The 22,244-nt window shown below is 43.6% G+C and overlaps 1 protein-coding gene across 3 annotated transcripts in view; it reads right to left on the bottom strand.

Moving 5' to 3' along the window:
* The window catches only part of HSD17B1 (hydroxysteroid 17-beta dehydrogenase 1), a 485,223-nt gene that overhangs the window by 276,063 nt on the left and 186,916 nt on the right, over window positions 1-22,244 (bottom strand). For 2 of the 3 annotated variants that reach the window (XM_077459465.1, XM_077459467.1), the window contains exon 2: window positions 14,100-14,261. In XM_077459465.1, the coding sequence (XP_077315591.1) occupies window positions 14,100-14,261 (162 nt within the window). Of the gene's footprint in view, window positions 1-14,099; window positions 14,262-14,630; window positions 14,743-22,244 lie in introns of those variants that run through there. The other variant, XM_077459466.1, reaches the window with a different exon arrangement.

Here is a 22,244-nt window from a genome sequence, read left to right as displayed (position 1 = left end):
GAATGTCATTCTTTCTATGCACAGGGAAGAATATTGGCTCTATTACCATCTTATCTCCCAGGGCCTGGGAATGTTTTAGCAGATCACTTCAGTCAAGGCTTTGGGGATCACAACAAATAGGGCCTCAATCAATAGATCTTATGGCATTGGAGGAGAATTGTCAACTGCCTTGCCTCTTCCGGACCTGGCATCCACAGGCGTTAGGTCATGGTGCTCTGTCCAGGTCCTGGAACTTCCCCCTTGGTGTATGTGTTCCTGCCGCTTTCATTGGTTCTCAAAATCCTGCTGAAGATTCAGCGAGAAAGGGTCACAGCAATAGTAGTCTTACCTTACTGGCTCAGGGAGCCGTGGTTCCCTCTGACTTGGAGGATAAATTTGGACTCACCAATCCCACTGCCTCCTTGTCAGAATCTCCTTCTGCAGAGTGGGGCCTGACACCTGAACCGCATGAGGATGAAGTTAATCACCTGGAAGTGAGAGGGAGGCTTTAACTGGCTTGGGTCTCTCGGGCGGTGTAGTGGAGATATTATTACAGGCTCGTAAAGAGGTCCACGAATGTAACCTATCACCAGATCTGGAATACTACAGAAAGGGGTTGGGACCTTGGATCTCCTTCAGTATCTAACATTTTGGAGTTTCTGCAGAGTGGTCTCTAAGGGTTAGCTTATAATTCCCTGAAGGGTCAAATCCCTGCTTTGTCGGCTATGTTGTGTACAAGATATGCTCTACATCCATTGGTGATCTGATTTTTAGGGGCAGCCATAGAAATCAGACCTCCATTGAAATTTGTTTTTTCCAAAAGAGGACTTAACACTAGTCTTGGGAACATAGCTGGTTCCTCTGTTTTGATCAAGTTTTCTCTTGTTCATTATTTCTTGCACACATTGGTTTTCACTAGCCATTGCCTCGGCCAGAACCATCTCCTAGTTGTGTGCCTTCTCATCTAAAGAACCATATTGTTTGGTGCTCCCAGACACGATAGTCCTTAGGCCAATACCAAGCTTACTACGTAAGGTTGCCACATAATTTCATATGAACTGGGAGGTCATTCTCCCAGCCTTTCCAGTGGATACAGCTGATGAGTGGAGTAGGTTAGACCTGGTCTCTGCGGGTTTCAACCTACCTGAAATGGACTAAAAGCTTTTTAAAACTAGATCATCTGTAGATTTTCCCAATGGGGCCTAAAAATGGTATGCCAGCAACATCCAGAGTTGTGTCTTCCTGGTTTGTCAAAACCATACATATTGCATACAAAACTCTGGGCCTCCCTCCTCCTTCAGAGATCAAAGCACATTCGACGCGGGGTATGGCAGCATCCTGGGCAGCAAATGCGAAGGTTGCCCCGAGGTAGTTTGCAGAGCAGCAAGCTGGAGTGCGCCCATCACCTTTTATTAGGCGTTACAAGCTAGACATGTGCAGAGTAAAATGTTTCGGAATTTCGTTTTTGTCCGAAAAATTAATTTATTTAGTTACAGTTACTCCCGAAATTCGTTTTTATTTATTTAGTTTTTCGTTCAAAAATTGCATTCGTCCGAAAATCCACATGAATTACGGTCGAATCTGTCTTTGAAGGCTTATGGTGTCTGTTGAATGTATAAAGAAGATTCGACGGAGCTAGTATATAGCATACTTTGTGTGAACTTTAGAACCCTATTAAAGTCTATGGGACTCGAACGTTCAAAATCTAAAGTGCTAATTTTAAAGGCTAATGTGCAAGTTACTGTCCTAAAAAAGTGTTTGGGGACCAGGGTCCTGCCACAGGGGACATGTATCAATGCAAAAAAAGTTTTAAAAACGGCCGTTTTTTCGGGAGCAGTGATTTTAATAATGATTAAAGTGAAACAACAAAAGTGTAATATTCCTTTAAATTTCATACCTGGGGGGTGTCTATAGTATGCCTGTGAAGGGGCGCATGTTTCTGTCATCTCTGCAGGAAAAAAAGTCCTTTAAAATCACACGCGGCTATAATGAATTGTTGGCTCCCGTAATACAGAGAACACTCATTGAAAGTCATTGATAAAAAAAATAATAAATACATTTTTTTACCAGGCCCTTCAGGTCTGGTATGGATATTAGGGGAACCCCCGCGTCAAATTAAAAAAAAATTGACGTGGGGGTCCCCCTAAAAATCCATACCAGACCCTTTATCCGAGCACGCAATGTGGCAGGCCGAAGGAAAAGAGGGGGGACAAGAGAGCTCCCCCCCTCCTGAACCATACCAGGCCACATGCCCTCAACATTGGGAGGATGCTTTGGGGGTCTGTGACCCCTCAAAGCACCATGTCCCCATGTTTATGGGGACAAGGGCCTCATCCCCACAACCCTGGCCGGTGGTTGTGGGGGTCTGCGGGTGGGGGGCTTATCAGAATCTGGAAGCCCCCTTTAACAAGGGGACCCCCAGATCCCGCCCCCCTGTTTGAAATGGTAAGGGGGTACAAAAGTACCCCTTCCATTTCACAAAGAAAGTGTAAAAAATAGTTAAATAAGACAAACACACTTTTGAAAAATTCCTTTATTAAAAAAAAAAAAAAAAAAAAAAAAAGATTCCAGCGGTGATAATCCACTCTTGCTATCCAGTGAGGGATGATCATCTCTCCAGCGATGGCTGATCTGATCCAGTGCAGCGAATCCATCCATCTTCTGTCTCCACGGAGGAGACACTGCGGGTTCCCGGCGGACTGATGTTTCTTATATGCGGAGGGCGGGGCCACCCATCACCTGACCCTCTGACGCGATGGGGAGACCCGGGCTTCCCCAGTGACGTATGGGTGACCCCGCCCCCTCTGATGTAACGCAGGTTTCCGTTACATCAAAGGGGGGCGGGGTCACCCGCACGTCACTGGGGAAGCCCGGGTTTCCCCTTACGTCAGAGGGGGGTGGGGTCAGGTGACGGGTTGTGGGGATGAGGCCCTTGTCTCCATCAACATGGGGACATGGTGCTTTGAGGGGTCACAGACCCCCAAAGCATCCTCCCAATGTTGAGGGCCTGGTACAGTTCAGGGGGGGTGCGCTCTTCAGAGTCTGGTATGGATTTTTAGGGGGACCCCCAAATTAAATTTGACGCGGGGTTCCCCTTAATATCCATACCAGACCTGAAGGGCCTGGTAATTGAATTTGGGGGAACCTCACACTTTAAATTTTTTTTTTTTTTTTTATCAATCACTTTCAATGAGTGTTCTCTGTATTACGGGAGCCGGCTATTTATTATAGTCGCGAGTGATTTTAAAGGACTTTTTTTTCCTGCAGAAATTACACTTTGTGCAGGGACAGTTCTAAGCACGGGAAACATGCGCCCCTTCACATGCATACTATAGACACCCCCCAGGTACGAAATTTAAAGGAATATTACACTTTTATTGTTTCACTTTGATCATTATTAAAATCACTGCTCCCGAAAAAATGGCCTTCTTTAAAACTTTTTTTTTTTGCATTGATACATGTCCCCTGGGGCAGGACCCAGGTCCCTAGACACTTTTTAGGACAGTAACTTGCATATTAGCCTTTAAAATTAGCACTTTAGAATCTTTTCTCTCTGTCGAATATTTTCTCTATATAATCTTGGACTAATAGAGGTAAGGTTAGGCACATTCGATCACAGGTTCTATAGACACAGATTGTTGTTATTCTTAATGAAAAATACTTCTGAAAACCAAGTGTTCAATGAAATCAAAAACAAACTGTGAATTCAAATAACCATATATAAATGGATGCAGCAAAATAACATAAATAATGTCCCGTGTGAATATGAAGCAAAAGTAGCTGAAACTTGTTTATTCAAACAAAATACTTGACCACGTGGACCCTTCACCTCTAAACACCACTAATAGATGGAGGCTTACCAGATCCTCAGTGACCCCCTGTTAGGGGAGGTCAAACTGCGCAGATTCGATCATGAATCACATAGACGTCTCGATACCAGATGCCGGAGATTGTCCCAATCGTTCGGAGGCCACGTGATCTTCAGATCCACTCGGAAACTCACAGCACGCCTCCAAACGACGTATCACCATAGAGAAACAAAATACGCCAAATCGTAGAGAAACGAAATGCTAGCAAGGTAAAAAAACTCATCAACATGAGTTAATAATGTGAACGCAGATGCACAATGGGTGTGAGCATGTGAGGGTAGCCACGCTCACACCCATTGTGCATCTGCATTGCATTATTAACTCATGTTGATGAGTTTTTTTACCTTGCTAGCATTTCGTTCGTTTTTTTAAACGTTATCTATATCTTCTTATGACTCGGTGGAGTCATTTTAAGCGCTTGTTTATTTTGGTTTAAATAAATCCTGTTGAAACTATATCACACAATTTGGCGCATTTTGTTTCTCTATGGTGATACGTCGTTTGGAGGCGTGCTGTGAGTATCCGAGCGGATCTGAAGATCACGCGACATCCGAACGATTGGGACGATCTCCGGCATCTGGTATCGAGACGTCTATGTGATTCATGATCAAATCTGTGCAGTTTGACCTCCCCTAACAGGGGGTCACTGAGGATCTGGTAAGCCTCCATCTATTAGTGGTGTTTAGAGGTGAAGGGTCCACGTGGTCAAGTATTTTGTTTGAATAAACAAGTTTCAGCTACTTTTGCTTCATATTCACACGGGACATTATTTATGTTATTTTGCTGCATCAATTTATATATGGTTATTTGAATTCACAGTTTGTTCTTGATTTCATTGGACACTTGTTTTTCAGAAGTATTTTTCATTAAGATTTTTTCATAATATTTGTGTATTTGACTTCACAGTTTTTTTTGGTTTATATTTATATTTGTTAGGCCACATTCACATTTAGTGGCCAAGCGCTGCACTTTATTTCTTTTGTTTTCTTTGTGCCCAGTATCCTGGTTATGGTGTTCAGCCGCTGACTTTTTATTTGTTTTTATTAGTTCTTACTAAACGCAGATTTTTCTATTTTTTCCAGATTGTTGTTATTGTCAGTCACGTCGAATCTCCTATTCTATATCAAACTGTTGTAACAACTAAAACGAAAATAAAGCATTTATTTATATCGGATCTTTCGTTTTTCAGATTCTGCACTTTCGTTATCGTTTGTCAAAACAAAAACGAAAATACCTGAAATTCAGACGAAAATGCATTCGGACGAAAACAAATGCACATGTCTATTACAAGCTTAATTTGGCTTGTCCGCCTGAGGAAACATTTGGCTCTATGGTTATTACGGCGGCTGTTGCCCATTAAAAATTTGAGTAGCATTGCATTGACGGTTTGGCTTATTTTTTGTCTTCCCTCCCTTCTTAATATTGCTTGGTACATCCCATAGTAGGCTGACATGGGGAGGTCCAGGAATAAGGAAAAATGTTATCCATACTTACCATAATTTTCCTCCCCATGCCAGCCAGAGGAGTCCCACCCAGTTTATCCATCGCAAGGCGGGTTTTTTTGTTGAACGCTGCTGTGGGCAGACAGCTGCCCTTTATGGTCTAAGGTGGTCCTGGAGGGGTCAGAGGGGGCGGAGCTGACCCTTAGTAGGCTGACATGGGGGAAGATCCAGGAAAGGAAAATTACGGTAAGTATGGATAAAAATGTTTCCTAAAAATAAAACATATTTATTAATACACTGCCTGCACACCACTAACTAACCTGCCTAATTTAGCTCAAGTTCTCTCTATCTACGTCCCCTCCAACACACTACATATGGCCGCTGTGTAAGCAGCCTTATATAGTGTGAGGAGTGGACTTAGCCCACTGAGCCATGATTGGCCAAAGATACCCTGCCTTTGGACAATTATGGCTCTTGCAGCAGAGCATGCTGCTATTGGCCAAAGCATGCAGGTCAGGTGCATTCTTTTGCCAATAATCAGCCATCTAGGCACCGCAATCTCGCAGTGCATTATGGGCCTTTCCACGGCGCTCAAATTTGCTGAAAACACATAGTGTTCGCTATTCGGCAAACACCCAATAATCGAATCAAACTTAAGTTCGACTCGAACATCGGGCCCATCCCTACAGTGGACCATGCCTGTCTTCATGTCTCTATGTTTCCATCAAAAACCCATAGGACAGGGTAACTACGCAGGAGCACAGCTGGGGACAGAGTGGTTTCACCATATAACAGAATTTTCATGGCAGGATTACCAGATATCGTTTAATAAAAGATGCAGATTTATACATATTGAAAAGTACTTTTGAAATTACATTTAATTTTTACTTTAACAACAAGCAATTAAAGTGATCCTAAATTTTTTTTACCTTGCTGCATTCCCTCATAGTGATTGTAAACCAGGGGTGGCCCGCTCATTAACCACTTCAGCCCCGGACCAATTAACAGCCTAAGGACCAGAGGTCTTTTTACAATTTCGCACTGCACTGCTTTAACTGGTAATTGCGCGGTCATGCAATGTTGTACCCAAACGAAATTTGCGTCCTTTTCTTCCCACAAATAGAGCTTTCTTTTGATGGTATTTGATTGCCTCTGCGATTTTTATTTTTTGCGATATAAATGGAAAAAGACTGAAAATTTTGAGAAAAAATGATATTTTCTACTTTTTGTTATAAAAAAAATCGAATAAACTCAATTTTAGTCATACATTTAGGGCAAAATGTATTCAGCCACATGTCTTTAGTAAAAAAAATGTCAATAAGCGTATATTTATTGGTTTGCGCAAAAGTTATAGCGTCTACAAACTAGAGTACATTTTCTGGAATTTATACAGCTTTTAATTTATGACTGCCTATCTCATTTCTTGAGGTGCTGAAATGGCAGGGCAGTACAAACCCCCCCCCCCCAAATGACCCCATTTTGGAAAGTAGACACCCCAAGGAAGTTGTGGAGAGGCATGTTGATCCCACTGAATATTTTTTTTTTTTGTCCCAAGTGATTGAATAACGACACAAAAAAAAAAAAAAATTACAAAAAGTTGTCACTAAATGATATATTGCTCACACATGCCATAGTTATATGTGGAATTGCACCCCAAAATATATTCTGCTGCTTCTCCTGAGTACGGGGATACCACATATGTGGGACTTTTTGGGAGTCTAGCCGTGTACGGCACCCCGAAAACCAATCACTGCCTTTAGGATTTCTAAGGGTGCAAATTTTTGATTTCACTCCTCACTACCTATGACAGTTTCGAAGGCCATAAAATGCCAAAATAACACAAAACCCCCCCAAATGACCCCATTTTGGAAAGTAGACACCCCAAGGAAGTTGTGGAGAGGCATGTTGAGCCCATTGAATATTTTTTTTTGTCCCAAGTGATTGAATAATGACACAAAAAAAAAAAAAGTTTACTAAAAGTTGTCACTAAATGATATATTGCTCACACATGCCATAATTATATGTGGAATTGCACCCCAAAATATATTCTGCTGCTTCTCCTGAGTACGAGGATACCACATATGTGGGACTTTTTGGGAGTCTAGCTGCGTACGGCAGCCCGAAAACCAATCACTGCCTTCAGGGTGCAAATTTTTGATTTCACTCCTCACTACCTATCACAGTTTCGAAGGCCATAAAATGCCAAAATAGCACAAACCCCCCCCCCCAAATGACCCCATTTTGGAAAGTAGACACCCCAAGCTATTTACTGAGAGGCATGTTGAGTCCATGAAATATTTTATATTTTGCCACAAGTTGCAGGAATTTTACAATTTTTTTTTTTTTTGCACAAAGTTGTCACTAAATGATATATTGCTCACACATGCTATGGGCATAAGTCAAATTACACCCCAAAATAAATTCTGCTGCTTCTCCCAAGTACGGGGATACCACATGTGGGGGACTTTTTGGGAGCCTAGCCACCTACGGGACCCCGAAAACCAAGCACCGCCTTCAGTATTTAAATATAAAATGCTACCAAAAAAAACTGTTAGCGATCGCAGGGATCAGGCCTGACTCTGCGATCGCTGCAGTTATGTGTTTAGTGTTTTGTAAGTGACAGTGATCGATCAATACTGCACTTGGATGGGCTGGGCAGAGGGGCAAAATGCAGGTGCCAGCAGGTATCTGGGCTGATCCCGCTAACAATGCGTTTTTTTGGAACCCTAAACTGCTGGGGATGCTAGTATAGATCTGATCAGATCAGATATTGATCTGTTCAGATTCTATACCACTACGGGAGGTTTATGCTTTGCGTGTGGGTGTTAGCGGTACTGGCACTAACCTAGCGCTGCCTGGGGCGATGCAGACCCTGACCCTAAAACCTAATTGATATTACCCGCCGGGTGATCAGGGGGTTAAACCTTTATTGGGTAATAAATGGTGGGTGCCCTGATGCTATAAAAAGCAAACTAACCAGAGTCACCCGTAACACTTATACGGTGATCACTGGTGAAAGGGTTAACTAGGGGCAATCAGGGTGTTCACATTTTTATTAGGTAGTATATGGGGGTCCCTGGCGCTATATAAAAACCTGACGGGGAACCTAAATAACTATCTGGCTAACCAGCGTCACCAGTGACACTTATACTGTGATCGCTGGTGAAAGGGTTAACTAGGGGCAATCAGGGGGTTAAAACCATTATTGGGTAGTATATCGGGGTACCTAGCACTATAAAAACCTGGCGGTGAACCTAAAAAAATAACTAGCTACCTAGCGTCACTAGCAACACTAATGCAGCGATCAGAAAAATGATCGCTTAGTGACACTGGCAAAAGGGGGTGAAAGGGTTAACTAGGGGCAATCAGGGGGTTAAAACTATTATTGGGTAGTATATCGGGGTACCTAGCGCTATAAAAACCTGGCGGTGAACCTAAAAAAATAACTAGCTACCTAGCGTCACTAGCAACACTAATGCAGCGATCAGAAAAATGATCGCTTAGTGACACTGGCAAAAGGGGGTGAAAGGGTTAACTAGGGGCAATCAGGGGGTTAAAACCATTATTGGGTAGTATATCGGGGTACCTAGCGCTATAAAAACCTGGCGGTGAACCTAAAAAAAATAACTAGCTACCTAGCGGCAAAATAGCAACACTAATGCAGCGATCAGAAAAATTATCGCTTAGTGACACTGGCAAAAGGGGGTGAAAGGGTTAACTCTAGGGGCAATCAGGGGGTTAAACCTTTATTGGGGGGTGGTAGGACCTAACACTAACTGCCCTGACAGTTTTTACTTTTACAACTGACACTGAATGCAGTGATCAGTAAATAAATGATCACTGCAATCAGTGACACTGTGACTGGGGGGGAGGGGGGGCAGGGGGCGATCGGGGGGGGGGGTTTGTGTGCCTGTGTGTGCCTACATGTCAGTGTAGTGTTGGTGCACACTTACTTTCTGTCCTCTCCTCGTAGTCCGGTCAAAAAGACCACCCCGAGGAGAATGATATCACTTCCTCCCTGCCTGTGTATACAATACACAGTGGGAGGAAGCTTCTCATTCGCCAGGAGCGATCGAGAGGGGATGGCCAGAAACCAACGGCCATCCCCTCATCCCGGATTGCTCCTGCAACGAAACGGACCCCCGTATCCAGCGGGAGGGGGTCCGATCGGACCCCCCACCCGCTGGAAGGCAGGCACGTACATGTACCGTATATACTCGAGTATAAGCCGAGATTTTCAGCCCCTTTTTTTAGGCTGAAAGTGCCCCCCTCAGCTTATACTCGAGTCACCGCCGTCTGTCTACCCGATCAGCGTGTCGTGCAGACAGACGGCGGCCATTCCACTATTCAAAAGCCGCGCCTCCCTGTCTGTGATAGGCGGAACACTCAATTTCCCAGCAGTCAGTGGTCCGCCTATCACGGACATCCGCTCATCCTCATACTACGGACGAGAATGAGAGGATGTCCGTGATAGGCGGAACACAGACTGCTGGGAAATTGAGTGTTCCGCCTATCACAGACGGAGGCGCGGCTTTTGAACAGTGGAATGGCCACCGTCTGTCACAGACGAGAAGAGGTGCGGCGATCCTGGCATGGCCGCCGTATGTGCAGAAGGACACAGGCTCAGGACACAGGTAGGCTGGACACACAGGGCGGCTGGACACACAGGGAGGCTGGACACACTGGATCCGATGTGATATGCTAAGGAAGACAGATACAGCCAGGAAAATGCTAATTTCTACACATATACCTAGTAAATACCACAAAAAGTAGGAGTTTTAAATATAGGGATCAGGTTTTTCTGTATTATAATAAGTATATGTTATGCGATCATTTTAACTAGATGCTGACCGCCGGCCGTCAAATGACGGCTAGGCGGCGCACCTATTGTGGCGGGAGGCCGTCATATGACGGCCTCCCGTTTAAACAGGGAATGCGCGCAATCGTGCGCGCGCATCCCTGTTTCTTCGGTGGCGGCGTGTCACGGAGACACCGCTCGCCACCGAAGGGGGTGAACAGTCATTGGTTATGGCTGTTTACCACGTGATCGGCCGTGATGAAGTCACGGCCGATCACAGATGGTCACACCCCAGCTGTGCATGGCGCATGCGCGTGATCGCGAGCGCAGCGCGTGCACGTCGGTGCTCGTCACCGGCGCTGGTAAACAGCCATTGGCCACGTGATCGGCTGTGATCCTTTCACAGCCGATCACTAAAATGTAAACAAACCGCGGTAACGAGATGTTACCGGGTTGTTCTCCTCCTCACACACCGATCGTGTGTGAGGAGGAGATTGCAGTAACATCTCGTTACCGCCTAGTGTACACCAATCACACTGATTGCCCCCCCCCAATAAAGAGGACCTGTCACCACCCCTCATAGTACCTGTCAATCACAGTCCATCAGAGTACCTGTCACAGTCCGTCAGAGTATTTGAGTACCTGTCCCAGCCAATCAGAGTACCCGAGTACCTGTCCCAGTCCATCTGAGTACCCGAGTACCTGTCCCAGCCCATCAGAGTACCCGAGTACCTGTCCCGGCACATCAGAGTACCCGAGTACCTGTCCCAGCACATCAGAGTACCCGAGTACCTGTCACGGCCCATCAGAGTACCCGAGTACCTGTCACGGCACATCAGGGTACCCGAGTACCTGTCACGGCACATCAGGGTACCCGAGTACCTGTCACAGTCCATCAGAGTACCCGAGTACCTGTCACAGTCCATAAGGGTACCCGAGTACCTGTCACAGTCCATCATGGTACCCAAGTATCTGTCACCAGGCCATCAGAGTACCCGAGTACCTGTCACCAGGCCATCAGAGTACCCGAGTACCTGTCACAGTTCATCTGAGTACCCGAGTACCTGTCACAGTTCATCTGAGTACCTGTCACAGTTCATCTCAGTACCCGAGTACCTGTCACAGTCCATATGAGTACCTGTCACTGCCCTTCAGAGTACCCAAATACCAGTCACCAAGCCATCAGAGTACCAGAGTACCTGTCACCAGGCCATCAGAGTACCCAAGTACCTGTCCCCAGGCCATCAGAGTACCCGAGTACCTGTCCCCAGGCCATCAGAGTACCCGAGTACCTGTCCCCAGGCCATCAGAGTACCCGAGTACCTGTCACCAGGCCATCAGAGTACCCGAGTACCTGTCACCAGGCCATCAGAGTACCCGAGTACCTGTCACCAGGCCATCAGAGTACCCGAGTACCTATCTCCAGCCCATCAGAGTACCACAGTACCTATTTGCAGCCCATGTCCCATAGAATATACGTTGGGATGTTTGCTTTCCAAAATGGGGTCATTTTGTGGGTAATTTCACTGTCCTGGTGGTCCAGGACCTTCAAAAGTGTGATAGGTAGGAATGAAATGAGATGTGTCATTTATGCTCCTAGAACAGCTGAACGTACTACTTCAATGTTCGGCCTCTCTATGTGGCCAAGCTGTGTAAAAGTCCTACACATGTGGTATCGCCATACTCGGGAGGAGTAGCAGAATGTGTTTTGGGGTGTAATTTTTGCTATATACATGCTATGTGTTAGAAATATCTCATAAATTGACAATTTTGTGTAAAAAAAAATGCGTTTTAATTTTTTTCCACATATTCCAAAAACGTCTGGAAAAAATTTAACCATTCAAAAGACTCATTATGCCTCACAGATTATACGTTGGGGTGTTTGCTTTCCAAAATGGGGTAATTTTATGGGCAATTCCATTGTCCTGGTACTCCAGGGCCTTCAAAAATGTAATAGGTGGTTGAGAAATGAGATGCGTCATTTTTGCTCGTAGAACGTCATCAATGTTGGTGCTCTGTATGTGGCCAGGCTGTGTAAAAGTCTCACACATGTGGTATCGCCATACTCGGGAAGAGTAGCAGAATGTATTTTGGGGTGTAATTTGTTGTATGCATATGTTGTGTGTGAGAAATAACCTGATAATATGACAATTTTGTAAAAAATAATAATAATAAAAAAAAATCTTCATTTTGCAAAGAATTGTGGGAAAAAATGACAACTTAAAAAAATCTCATCATGCTACTTAATTAATACCTTTGAATGTCTACTTTGTAAAAAGGGGTCATTTGGGGGGTATTTGTACTTTCCTGACTTGTTAGCGTCTCAAGAAATGAGACTCACCTGATGTACTGAAGGCCTGATCAGATGTGATCAATTTTCAGCGATTGGCACCATAGTTTGTAGACTCTATAACTTTCACAAAGACCAAATAATATATACTAATGTGGGTTATTTTTACCAAAGATATGTAGCAGTATAAATTTTGGCCAAAATGTATGAAGAAAAATTACTAATTAGCAAAAATTTATGACAAAAACAAAGAAAAAGGCATTTTTTTCACAAAATTTACGTTTTATTTTATTTATAGCACAAAAAATAAAAAACTCACTAGTGATTAAATACCACTAAAAGAAAGCTCTATTTGTGTGGAAAAAAGGACGCAAGTTTCATATGGGTACTGTGTTGCATGACTGAGTAATTGTCATTCAAACTGTGAGAGTGCTGAAAGCTGAAAATTGGTCTGGTCAGGAAGGGGGTGTATCTGCACTGTATTGAGGTGGTTAAATAAACATACTTGCTTACATAATCTTTTTTAAGTGAACCCGAAATTTGCCCATACTAGGTGAAGAAACCTTCCTTTCAGCGAACATATCAAAACCCTTACTGGATGACTTTTATTTTCTAAAGAACTGTGCATCATAAATGGTGGTCTATATCTGAGCAATGTACAAGAAGTACACCTGCTTGTAGTCTCCATAAGTGGAGCATGTGACCGGTTGAAAACAAAAGGCAACAATTAGGCTTGATTCACACCTATACATTTAGAGCTTTTTACATTTTGCAGATTTGCTCTACAGAACGTGTTTCATGGGAAACCATGTTAAATGGGCTATAGTGCAAATCTGCAAAATGCAAACAACTCTAAAAATTCATAGGTGTGAATCAAGGCCCCTTTCACACTGGGCTGCTTTGCAGGTGCTACAGCTCTAAAAATTGCGCCTGCAAAGCACCCCGAAACAGCCTTTGCTGTGTCTCCAGCCCGAAAGCCCGAAGGCTTTCACACTGGAGTGGTGCTCTTGCAGGATGTTAAAAAAACTCCTGCAAGCAGCATCTTTGGAGCGGTGAAGGAGCGGTGTATTCACCGCTCCTGCCCATTGAAATCAATGGGGCAGCGCGCTTATACCACCGGAATAGTGGCGATTAAAATAGCGCAGTTTTACCGCTGACGCCGCTCCCACCCCAGTGTGAAATGGGCCTAATAGGAAGTACAAGGACCCTCTTTAGCAAACCTGTTGCTTTGCCTAGTTTGGAAAAAGTACCAGTTCACTTTTATATACAGAAAAGTAACAGTGTTTTGGACACTACTATTAATGTTATCTGGAGTCCACTAACTCAAGTGGATACACCTCTTAAATATAGTATACTTGCATTGTGTCACTTTGCATTGTGCAAAGTGACTACGGGGTTGATTTACTAAAGGAAAATCCACTGTACACTACAAGTGCACTGCAAGTGCAGTCGCTGTAGTTCTGAGGGGAAGATCTGAAATGAGGGGATGCTCTGCTGATTTCTATCATCCAATCATGTGCACGCAAAAATTCTGTTTTTTTATTTTCCTTGCATGTCCCCCTCAGCTCTACAGTGACTGCACTTCCAAGAGCACTTCCAAATGCACTTGCAGTGCACAATGGATTTGCCTTCAGTAAATAACCCCCGCCTGTCTCTTTGAAATACAAATAGCTGGTAATAAAATGCAGGCATATAAATATAATTTTCAAATCATGGCTCACCAAGAATGTCTACCCTTTGCTCTTTGATCTTCTTGATGGTGCCGATCACAGACTGCTGGTCTGTGACATCCATCTCTAGGATCTCAAAGGTGTCAACATGGCAATCGCGTACACACTCCAGCAGCTGTTCTTTTTTAGAAAGGTCCCGCATAGTGGCATAGACTAGAAGTAGCAAACGGAACAAAGACACAAGATGACTGCATGTAAATACATAGCAACAGTGATTCCCCTGGACAATAATTTTAAAGGGCTAAAATAAAACCAATGTGGCTTACTTTCAATGTTGAAAAAAGCCATTAACCATAAGAAAATGTAAACGTAATAATCATTACTTGCACTAATGCCAAGAGTGTCCCATATATAGAAGTCCAAAAACATGCAAAAGGGTATTACATCCTTGAAAGAGTTCATTCTATTTTGTTAGCACCAGCTTGCAGCTCTCTTGACCAGTGGGCACATGAGCAGAAAAAAGAGCACGTAGGCGAAAAAACTTTTATTAAATAGATAAAAGAATAAAATCAATTCACTCACAGACATTAGTAGAGTAAAGCATGTCATCCACATCTAGCCATCCTCGGCACAGCATGCTAATCTATAATTAAACCTTAGTGGGTGAGTGAAGGGTTGACCCTTCAGCACTGACTTAGGCTATTTAATGATTCATGTAATGACGCTGAGAGGACTTGAAAAAGGAGACCATGCCCTCTGAAACATGTTGCCGCAGCAACGGCCTGCAGACACTATCATCAGCCAGCTCTCCTAGTCACATGGTTCTGAGTGAAGCGATGGCTTGCCAGGTAGTTGGGGACGTTTCCTATCAGCAAGACCTGTCAACATACGGCATGGTGGCAGCAGCACTTGGATTTTGCTAGCCCAGTCTCATGCCTTTTCAGCTGGACAGTGGCGGCTGGTGCTTAAAATGTTTGGGGAGAAGAAAACAAACTGAAGAATGCTGAAAAAAAAAACATCATTTGCAGCCTCACTGTGACCATCAAATGCAGCCATTGTGCCCATCAAATGCAGCCACTGTCCCATCAATTGTAGTCATTGTGCCTATCATATGCAGCCACAGGGCCCATCATATGCAGGCCCTGTACCCATCATATGCAGCCACTTGTGCCCCATTATATGCAGCCAATTGTGCCCATTATATGCAGCCAATTGTGCCTGTCAAATGCAGCCACCCGTGCCCATCAAATGCAGCCACTTGTGCCCATCAAATGCAGCCACTTGTGCCCATCAAATGCAGCCACTCGTGCCCCTTACCCCATCTTAGTGGTGGGTTAGGCAGCGGATGGCAGCGATGAGCTGTGGGACGTTTCCTCTGTCCCCCATGCCCCCTCCTCTCTTCTTCAGTCTGCTAGGTGTCAAATCGGGGTGCCTGTGCCTTTAGCCAATCAGGTGACGAATATTAGACCTACTCTAACTGATTGGCGGAAAGGCGGTTCAGTGTTAGAAAAGCAAATATCAATTTGCTTTTCTAACACACCTAGGTGGACTGGAAGCGCAATGCTCTATGCTCCAAGTCCACCTTTTTTGAAGCCTATTAGAGACTATGGCTCTAATCAGATACTTAAAAAAAAAAAACACCCCTGCTGCTGGAATTCAGGCACCCCGCGCCCAAAAAGGGGCTGGATGCCTGAATAGGGGGTGGCAGCGGGCGACCCCTGCAGCTGGAACTTTTATCGGGGAAGCACCTGGCATTCTGTGTTGAGGATGGGTGGATGACATACTCTACTAATGTTTGTGAGTGAATTCATTTTATTCTTTTATCTATTTAATAAATGTTTTTGCATCAGAGCCTGTGCACCCTTTTTTCTGCTTATCTCACCATAAGAAAATGGCATTTAAAAAACTGAAGGAACACTGTAATTAAAAAAAGTTCTAAAATGAAATTAGCATAGTAGAAATTCAAAATGAAAGACAGGTTGTAAAGACAGTACAGACAAACCACCACAAAGGTAAATATATTTGTTGTTAAAAAGGCTAAGGAGTATAATTATGATTCACGAGGCAAATTACCCAGTGAATAATTAAAGAGAAGTGAGATTCGATAAGATGAACCCTGTATTCCAGTAACATTCACACTATTTACATAGAATGAATGTGCACCAGGTGAATGCCAGAGAACAGCTTTCAATTGTTACCTGTACAGTACAGTAGTGAAAAATCGAATAGCCTGCAGGCGAATCTGCGAGCAATAGCTCTTCATGGTGCTGAAACTATGCAACCTCTTATGCCAAGATGTGGCATGAGATTGCTAGTAAAGTGAGGGGTAACTTAACTTTTGTGTAGAAAATTTTTAGCAAATAACACCACATATACATGTGGCCAGATCTAGGGGTGTGCTGGGGTGGCCTGCATCCCCCAAAGCCCTTTATCACCCCTGATGCTATGCCAGCAGTCCCCTATCCCTACACGGTACAAAGCCTTAACACACTCAGGAAGATCTCTTCCTCCCTGCACGGCACACACTATAGCTGAAATCCGATTCTCTTACACACAGCTACTATCTGCACAGTGTATAGTTGGCTGCTGAGTTGTGGTTCTGACCTGTGAAGTTCCCTGGTTGGAACAGAAACTCAGCTGCAGTAGCCACATACACACTATGCCGATCGTAGCTGTAAGGGAATAGGTTATCAAATACAATGTGGGCCATGCGAGGGGGAGGAGATCTTACTGCCTGTACTCAGGCTTGCTACCGTGCAATGATGCCAACAATGACCCTTGTTCTCTCATGCTGCCTTTGGCTCATTTGACCCCTATCCTCAGTTTTGCTGACCCCTGTATACTGCCCTGTTCACCCTATACACTTCCCTACTGTTGTGGAATTTAATTTAGTCAAGACCATTATTTTATTAAAACATACACATGAATGGACCATTCTCCAATGAAGAATGGGCAAGAAGCACTCTTTGACAAGGATATTTACAGTATACTGTGTAGAAAGCCCATAGAATACATGATTGATCAACATTGTTAGCTAGCAGCTTGTCACCACATCTAATTTGGAATAGATTATGAAATATGGCATGTCACATTATAGATAGACAACAACTAAGGTTGAACCTTTGACATATGTTCGCAGATGGATATGTTGGGAAAACATTCTTTACTTGCTTGTTTTTGCTGCCTAAAAGGTAGGTCACAACACAGGTTTGAACACTAATGTTTAAAGCAGCAGTTATAGTATAGTTCTGTATCTCTACTTGATAATAGACATGCACGATCAGTTTTGTACAAAACGAAAATTCGTCCGAATTTCCGTAAATTCGTACAAATCTGAAATACGAATTTTTATGCATACGAATTCCGTACGAAATTTTGTTTACAAACTTCGGATCCAAATTCAGAACGAAAATTCATAATGGTTACTAAAAGTTAACAAACGTAAAAGTTAAAACCCTAGGAAGTCAGCACAGCACAGGGATGGTGGGAACCCCTCATAATGATATTTTCATCATAACGAATATTCGTAATTGTTACGAAAGGTTAATGAACCTAAAAGTTAAAACCCCAGGAAGTCAGCACAGGGATGGTGGGAACCCTATGGGAATTTCTATGCTTACGAATTTCATACACAGTGGTGTAGTGGTTAGCACTCTTGCCTAGCAGTAAGAAGGGTCACTGGTTCAAATCCCAACCGCGACAGTACCTGCCTGGAGTTTGCATGTTCTCCCTGTGCCTGCATGGGTTTCCTCCGGGTACTCTGGTTTCCTCCCACACTCCAAAGACATGCAGGTAGGTTAATTAGCTTCTGTCCAAAATTGGCCCTAGTATATGAGTGGGGACCTTGGCTTGTGGGCTCCTTGAGGGTAGGGACTGATGTGAGTGTGCTATGTACAGGGATAGGGACAATTGTAGACACTCACTCGGGGTGGACTGGTGTCTTTATTCAACCTTACTAACTATGTAACTATGTATGTAACATACGAATTTCGGATCCAAATTAACAGAAACATGACCTATTATGATCATTTTTTAACACTCCTCCCTTTTTTCTGCATTTAGCAAAATATCAAATACTTATTCATACAATAATCATGTCTTTCTTAAGTTTGTCAACTGTAAGCCTCAGTTCCTCAATGAGTTTTTTTCCTGGTTCTACAATTGCCAAAGGTTCTGGCAACTTTCTATTTTTTTTTTTATTTAACCACTTGACCACTGTGCACTTAAATGTTAACATGAGGACTTCTTACCTACCCATAGTCCTGCTAAAGCAGCAGCACAGTTGCCAGAGAGGAAATTCATTTATCACATAATCAAAAATACATTTGTGAGTTTACCTACTTAACCTAAAGAACTTTCCTCAATACAATATCATACTATAGAAGTTTTCCCCTTAAAAAAGGCGGGACTTTTTAGGCATAGACTGTGACATCAATTAATTTGGTAAAAATATATAAAACAATAATTCTATTTCAACATAGAAAGAAGAAACAAAGAATAATATATTAACATACATTTCCGAACAGGAGAAAGGGACACATTACTTCCTCCATGTGCATATATTTATAGAACCAGAAACATCTGGGCAGCACAGTGGTGTAGTGGGTAGCACTCTCACCTAGCAGTAAGAAGGTCACTGGTTCAAATCCCAACCACTACCTGCCTGGAGTTTGCATGTTCTCCTTGTGCCTGCATGGGTTTCCTCCCACAATCCAAAGACATGCAGGTAGGTTAATTGGCTTCTGTCCAAAATTGGCCCTAGTATATGAATGGGGACCTTGAATTGTGGCTCCTTGAGGGTAGGGACCGATGTGGGTATGCAATGTACAGGGATAGGGACAATTGGACACTCAGGTTGAACTGGATGGACTGGTGTCTTTATTCAACCTAACTATGAAACTATCTTGCCCATTCTTCATCAATGAGCTTTTAACTCTGTCTTTATGGGAAAAGAAGGCCTTTTGGAAATATCTGCATCCTTTTTGCGATGCTTGGGTCTATGCCTTGACTGTGGCATGAATATTTGTCACAAATTGTGCATCTGCTTCCTTATTCATTGTCATTAGAGGCAATCCATGCAAATTAATTTCCCGTCACTGCAGACTGCATGCCATTCTAAAATGCATCCAGGACTGGGCCAGGCAAGGCATTTCCTATTGTGCTGATTTAACCGTATGTGAGCCATTGCCACGTGAGCTGCTTGAAGAGCATGAAAGCCTTTCTGTGCAGGAATCTGAGGAACGCAGATTGTTCTGGTCAGGAGATGACCAGTGGTGGGTCTTATGTTTTCTGAAGTGTTTGGATTTAGGGCTACTGCTCCTAAAATAATGCAAAACACCATACTTTACATTCCTTGAACACTTAAAAACATGTCCCACGTTGTCCCTCGTACCTTTTGCTAGTCTTCTGTGACGCTGACAGGTGTGGTGAGCTCATATCTGCAAAAAAAAAAATCATAATTCTCTCACCGAGAAAAAACAGGTACACTGTCCCTTTAAGACTCATCTGTTTTCATCCACTTACAGCAGGTGAGGTCAGGCAGCCCTTCCAGAGGCAGACAGGAGACACAGAATCTGACTGTTTAACCCCCGGGAACACAACACAGCAGGGGAGAAAACAGCAACAAGTCTTTACCTCACAAGAGAAAACTGGCAGGACTGCAGAGAGAAGGAGAGAAACCAGTTCCTCTGCCGGCTCTAAGACTGTTGAAGCTTCTGCTTGGTGACTGGCGGTCGCTACCTCGCATCTCCCCGCCCTTTGTGACATCGTCCACTGCCACTCTCAGAATGAAAACAAAGCCAGGAGAATGGCACGCTGCCTATAGAAGACAGGAAAGACCCCCAAGGGAGAGGCCAATGGTGACATTGCTGAGCTTATTAATACCACACTTGTAAAATATTCATGCTATTAAAGGAACATTGCCTATGGCCTGGCACAAAGCCCACCCAGTTTCAGGAGGGTTTACCATCCAACATTCAGGGTCTTCCAACTCCATGAGAGGCTGAACATGGAGGGGTGGTGCAGTAGCGGTAGCCTGGAGCATGACCAAAATAAAATAAAAAAATAAAAAAAGAGGGTCTGTCTTGTATTTAGCTAGGAAGAGGTGGTCCTGTGGGCTCCAGGAGGCATTAACCCATTGTGTGCTGATGTGGGGTAGGTCCTAGAGATTGCTACTTTGAAAATATCAATTTGCTAGATTTGAGTTGCAGGAATGAAAGTGGACAGATGCACCATGATTAACACTTACTGTATGTCCATCAGGCACACACCTAGGAAGCCTTTTTACTTTTAGAATTGCCTTTTTTTTTTCATAAAGCACCAGTGACTGAGCTTTATTTTTCCCATAACTGACACCTTTTGAAGTTTTGAGTGGACTTCTAATGTATTTGTGTCATGCGCTATCTGACCTGCATTCCTGAGACAGTTTTGTCAGATTCTGAGTTAAAAGACATTCTATGCTGTCTCAGTATTGGAGAATGAGAAATGGTCAAGCAGCACTTTGCCAAACCTCTGCAGCCTCATTGGGAGGAACCTCTCCAGTAGAGATGGGCTTGGAATGTTCAAAATCCGACATGCCCCATCCTACCAGGAAGCCGACACTGCACACAGCTAATCACAGGCAGTGATACATTTCCTGGTTCACAGCTGCACAGATTGGGAAATGTCTGACTGCCTTGTGCACTGTCAGCTTCTTGGTGGGATTGAGCACCTAACATTCCCAACACGGCTGAGCCCATCTCTACTCTACAGGTTCTGCTGACTACTGTTAGGCCAAGGGTAACAGTAGACCCACCTGGATTCACCCCTCACCTTGCAGAAAAGTTTAACCCTCTCTGAGATGACAAAGCACCAGGCGGTTTCTGGGATTAGTCCACCTGCCAAAAAGTAGATGTCACCATTTGGTAAAACAAGCTGCTCCCTGAGCCTTCAAGCAAAAAAGTTGCTTGCCGTTGCTGCTTATGTGCTGCCTTTTAGCCTGACAATGTTGCTGAAGTCCAGCTGGCCGCTTGTGTTTAATGTTGTCATGTCTCAAGCGGGCCTTCCATCAGGTGAAGATGTTCTTATTACCTTGCTACCGTCTCCAGCTACTTCTCAAGCTCTGTGAAACAACAATGCCTTGGTGCAATTTTGACATATGAACATGAACTGTCGGTTAGGTGTGTAGCCTAATGTTGCAATGTGTATATTCATGCAACTGTGCAAGTAGACTTCCATAAAACATGATTCATTTTTATATGGACTCTAAGTAGGTAGACACACTCTCTCTCTCTCTCAATGTTTTGTGTGGTAGGAACACTTCACATTCCTGGAGAAACCAGCCTTATCTCAAGCCTGCACATTTTACTGAGTGCTCGGTTAAGGTGATTACATTAATGAAGATCTGATAAGAAGACCAGTTTACAGTAAAGGTCTCCAAACTTTAAAACTGCATGTTTAAGCAATGCATTTCCAGGAGTGGATGGGGATCACTAGCGTCTTGTGCGCAAGTGTCTTTGCCTTTCAAAAGGAAGGACTTGAACTTGGCTGATGACTTTTGGCAGAATGCAAAAGAGCTTCGATATACATTTTGTAATTAATACGTCATCAGGAAGCACTTCCTGCCGACGTATTAATTACGAAATGTAAGTTTAGGCACTTCCGGTCACGTCACTTATGGGTCCCAGATTCCGGTTTCTTCCCATGCACGAGTGGAACGCACGCCATTTCTGGACGTGAGCCCAGCGGTAAGTGGTTCCCTATACAATCCCTGCAGGCTATCCTCAGTACCAGGCTAAGGCACATCTAAATTGGTGGAGAGGAGGTCATATTACAGAAGATTCATCTGAGTATCCAATCCAGGATTTCCCAAAAGTGCATTAGACCATCTAGTCACATACATCTGGTGAGCAGCTTTCAATTCAGAGCACATTGGGTGGATTCAATATGGTGAGGAAATCCCTCTTGCTTTTGGTGTGAGTCTACCTATCCAGACACATCATTGGAAATATGGACTTTTCAAATAATGGTTTTTACTACCTTTTTTTCCTCATTGCACTTTATGTATATTTTCACTTTGTGTTTTTTGATACAAGGAAAAATTGCAGTTTAACGCACATATTCACTTTATTTTATAATATATGGTATATAGAGAATTTAATACAACCGCTTAGCCCCTCCATCACTCAATTTTGTTTCAGGGAAATCACAAGAAGTAAA

The sequence above is a fragment of the Lithobates pipiens genome, unplaced genomic scaffold, assembly GCF_037356315.1.
Source record: "Lithobates pipiens isolate NorthernLeopardFrog02 unplaced genomic scaffold, aLitPip1_a1.2 Scaffold_28, whole genome shotgun sequence".
Classification (NCBI taxonomy): domain Eukaryota; kingdom Metazoa; phylum Chordata; class Amphibia; order Anura; family Ranidae; genus Lithobates; species Lithobates pipiens.
The sequence above is the reverse complement of the archived record's forward strand: the minus strand, read 5'-3'. Positions and strand labels throughout refer to the sequence as shown.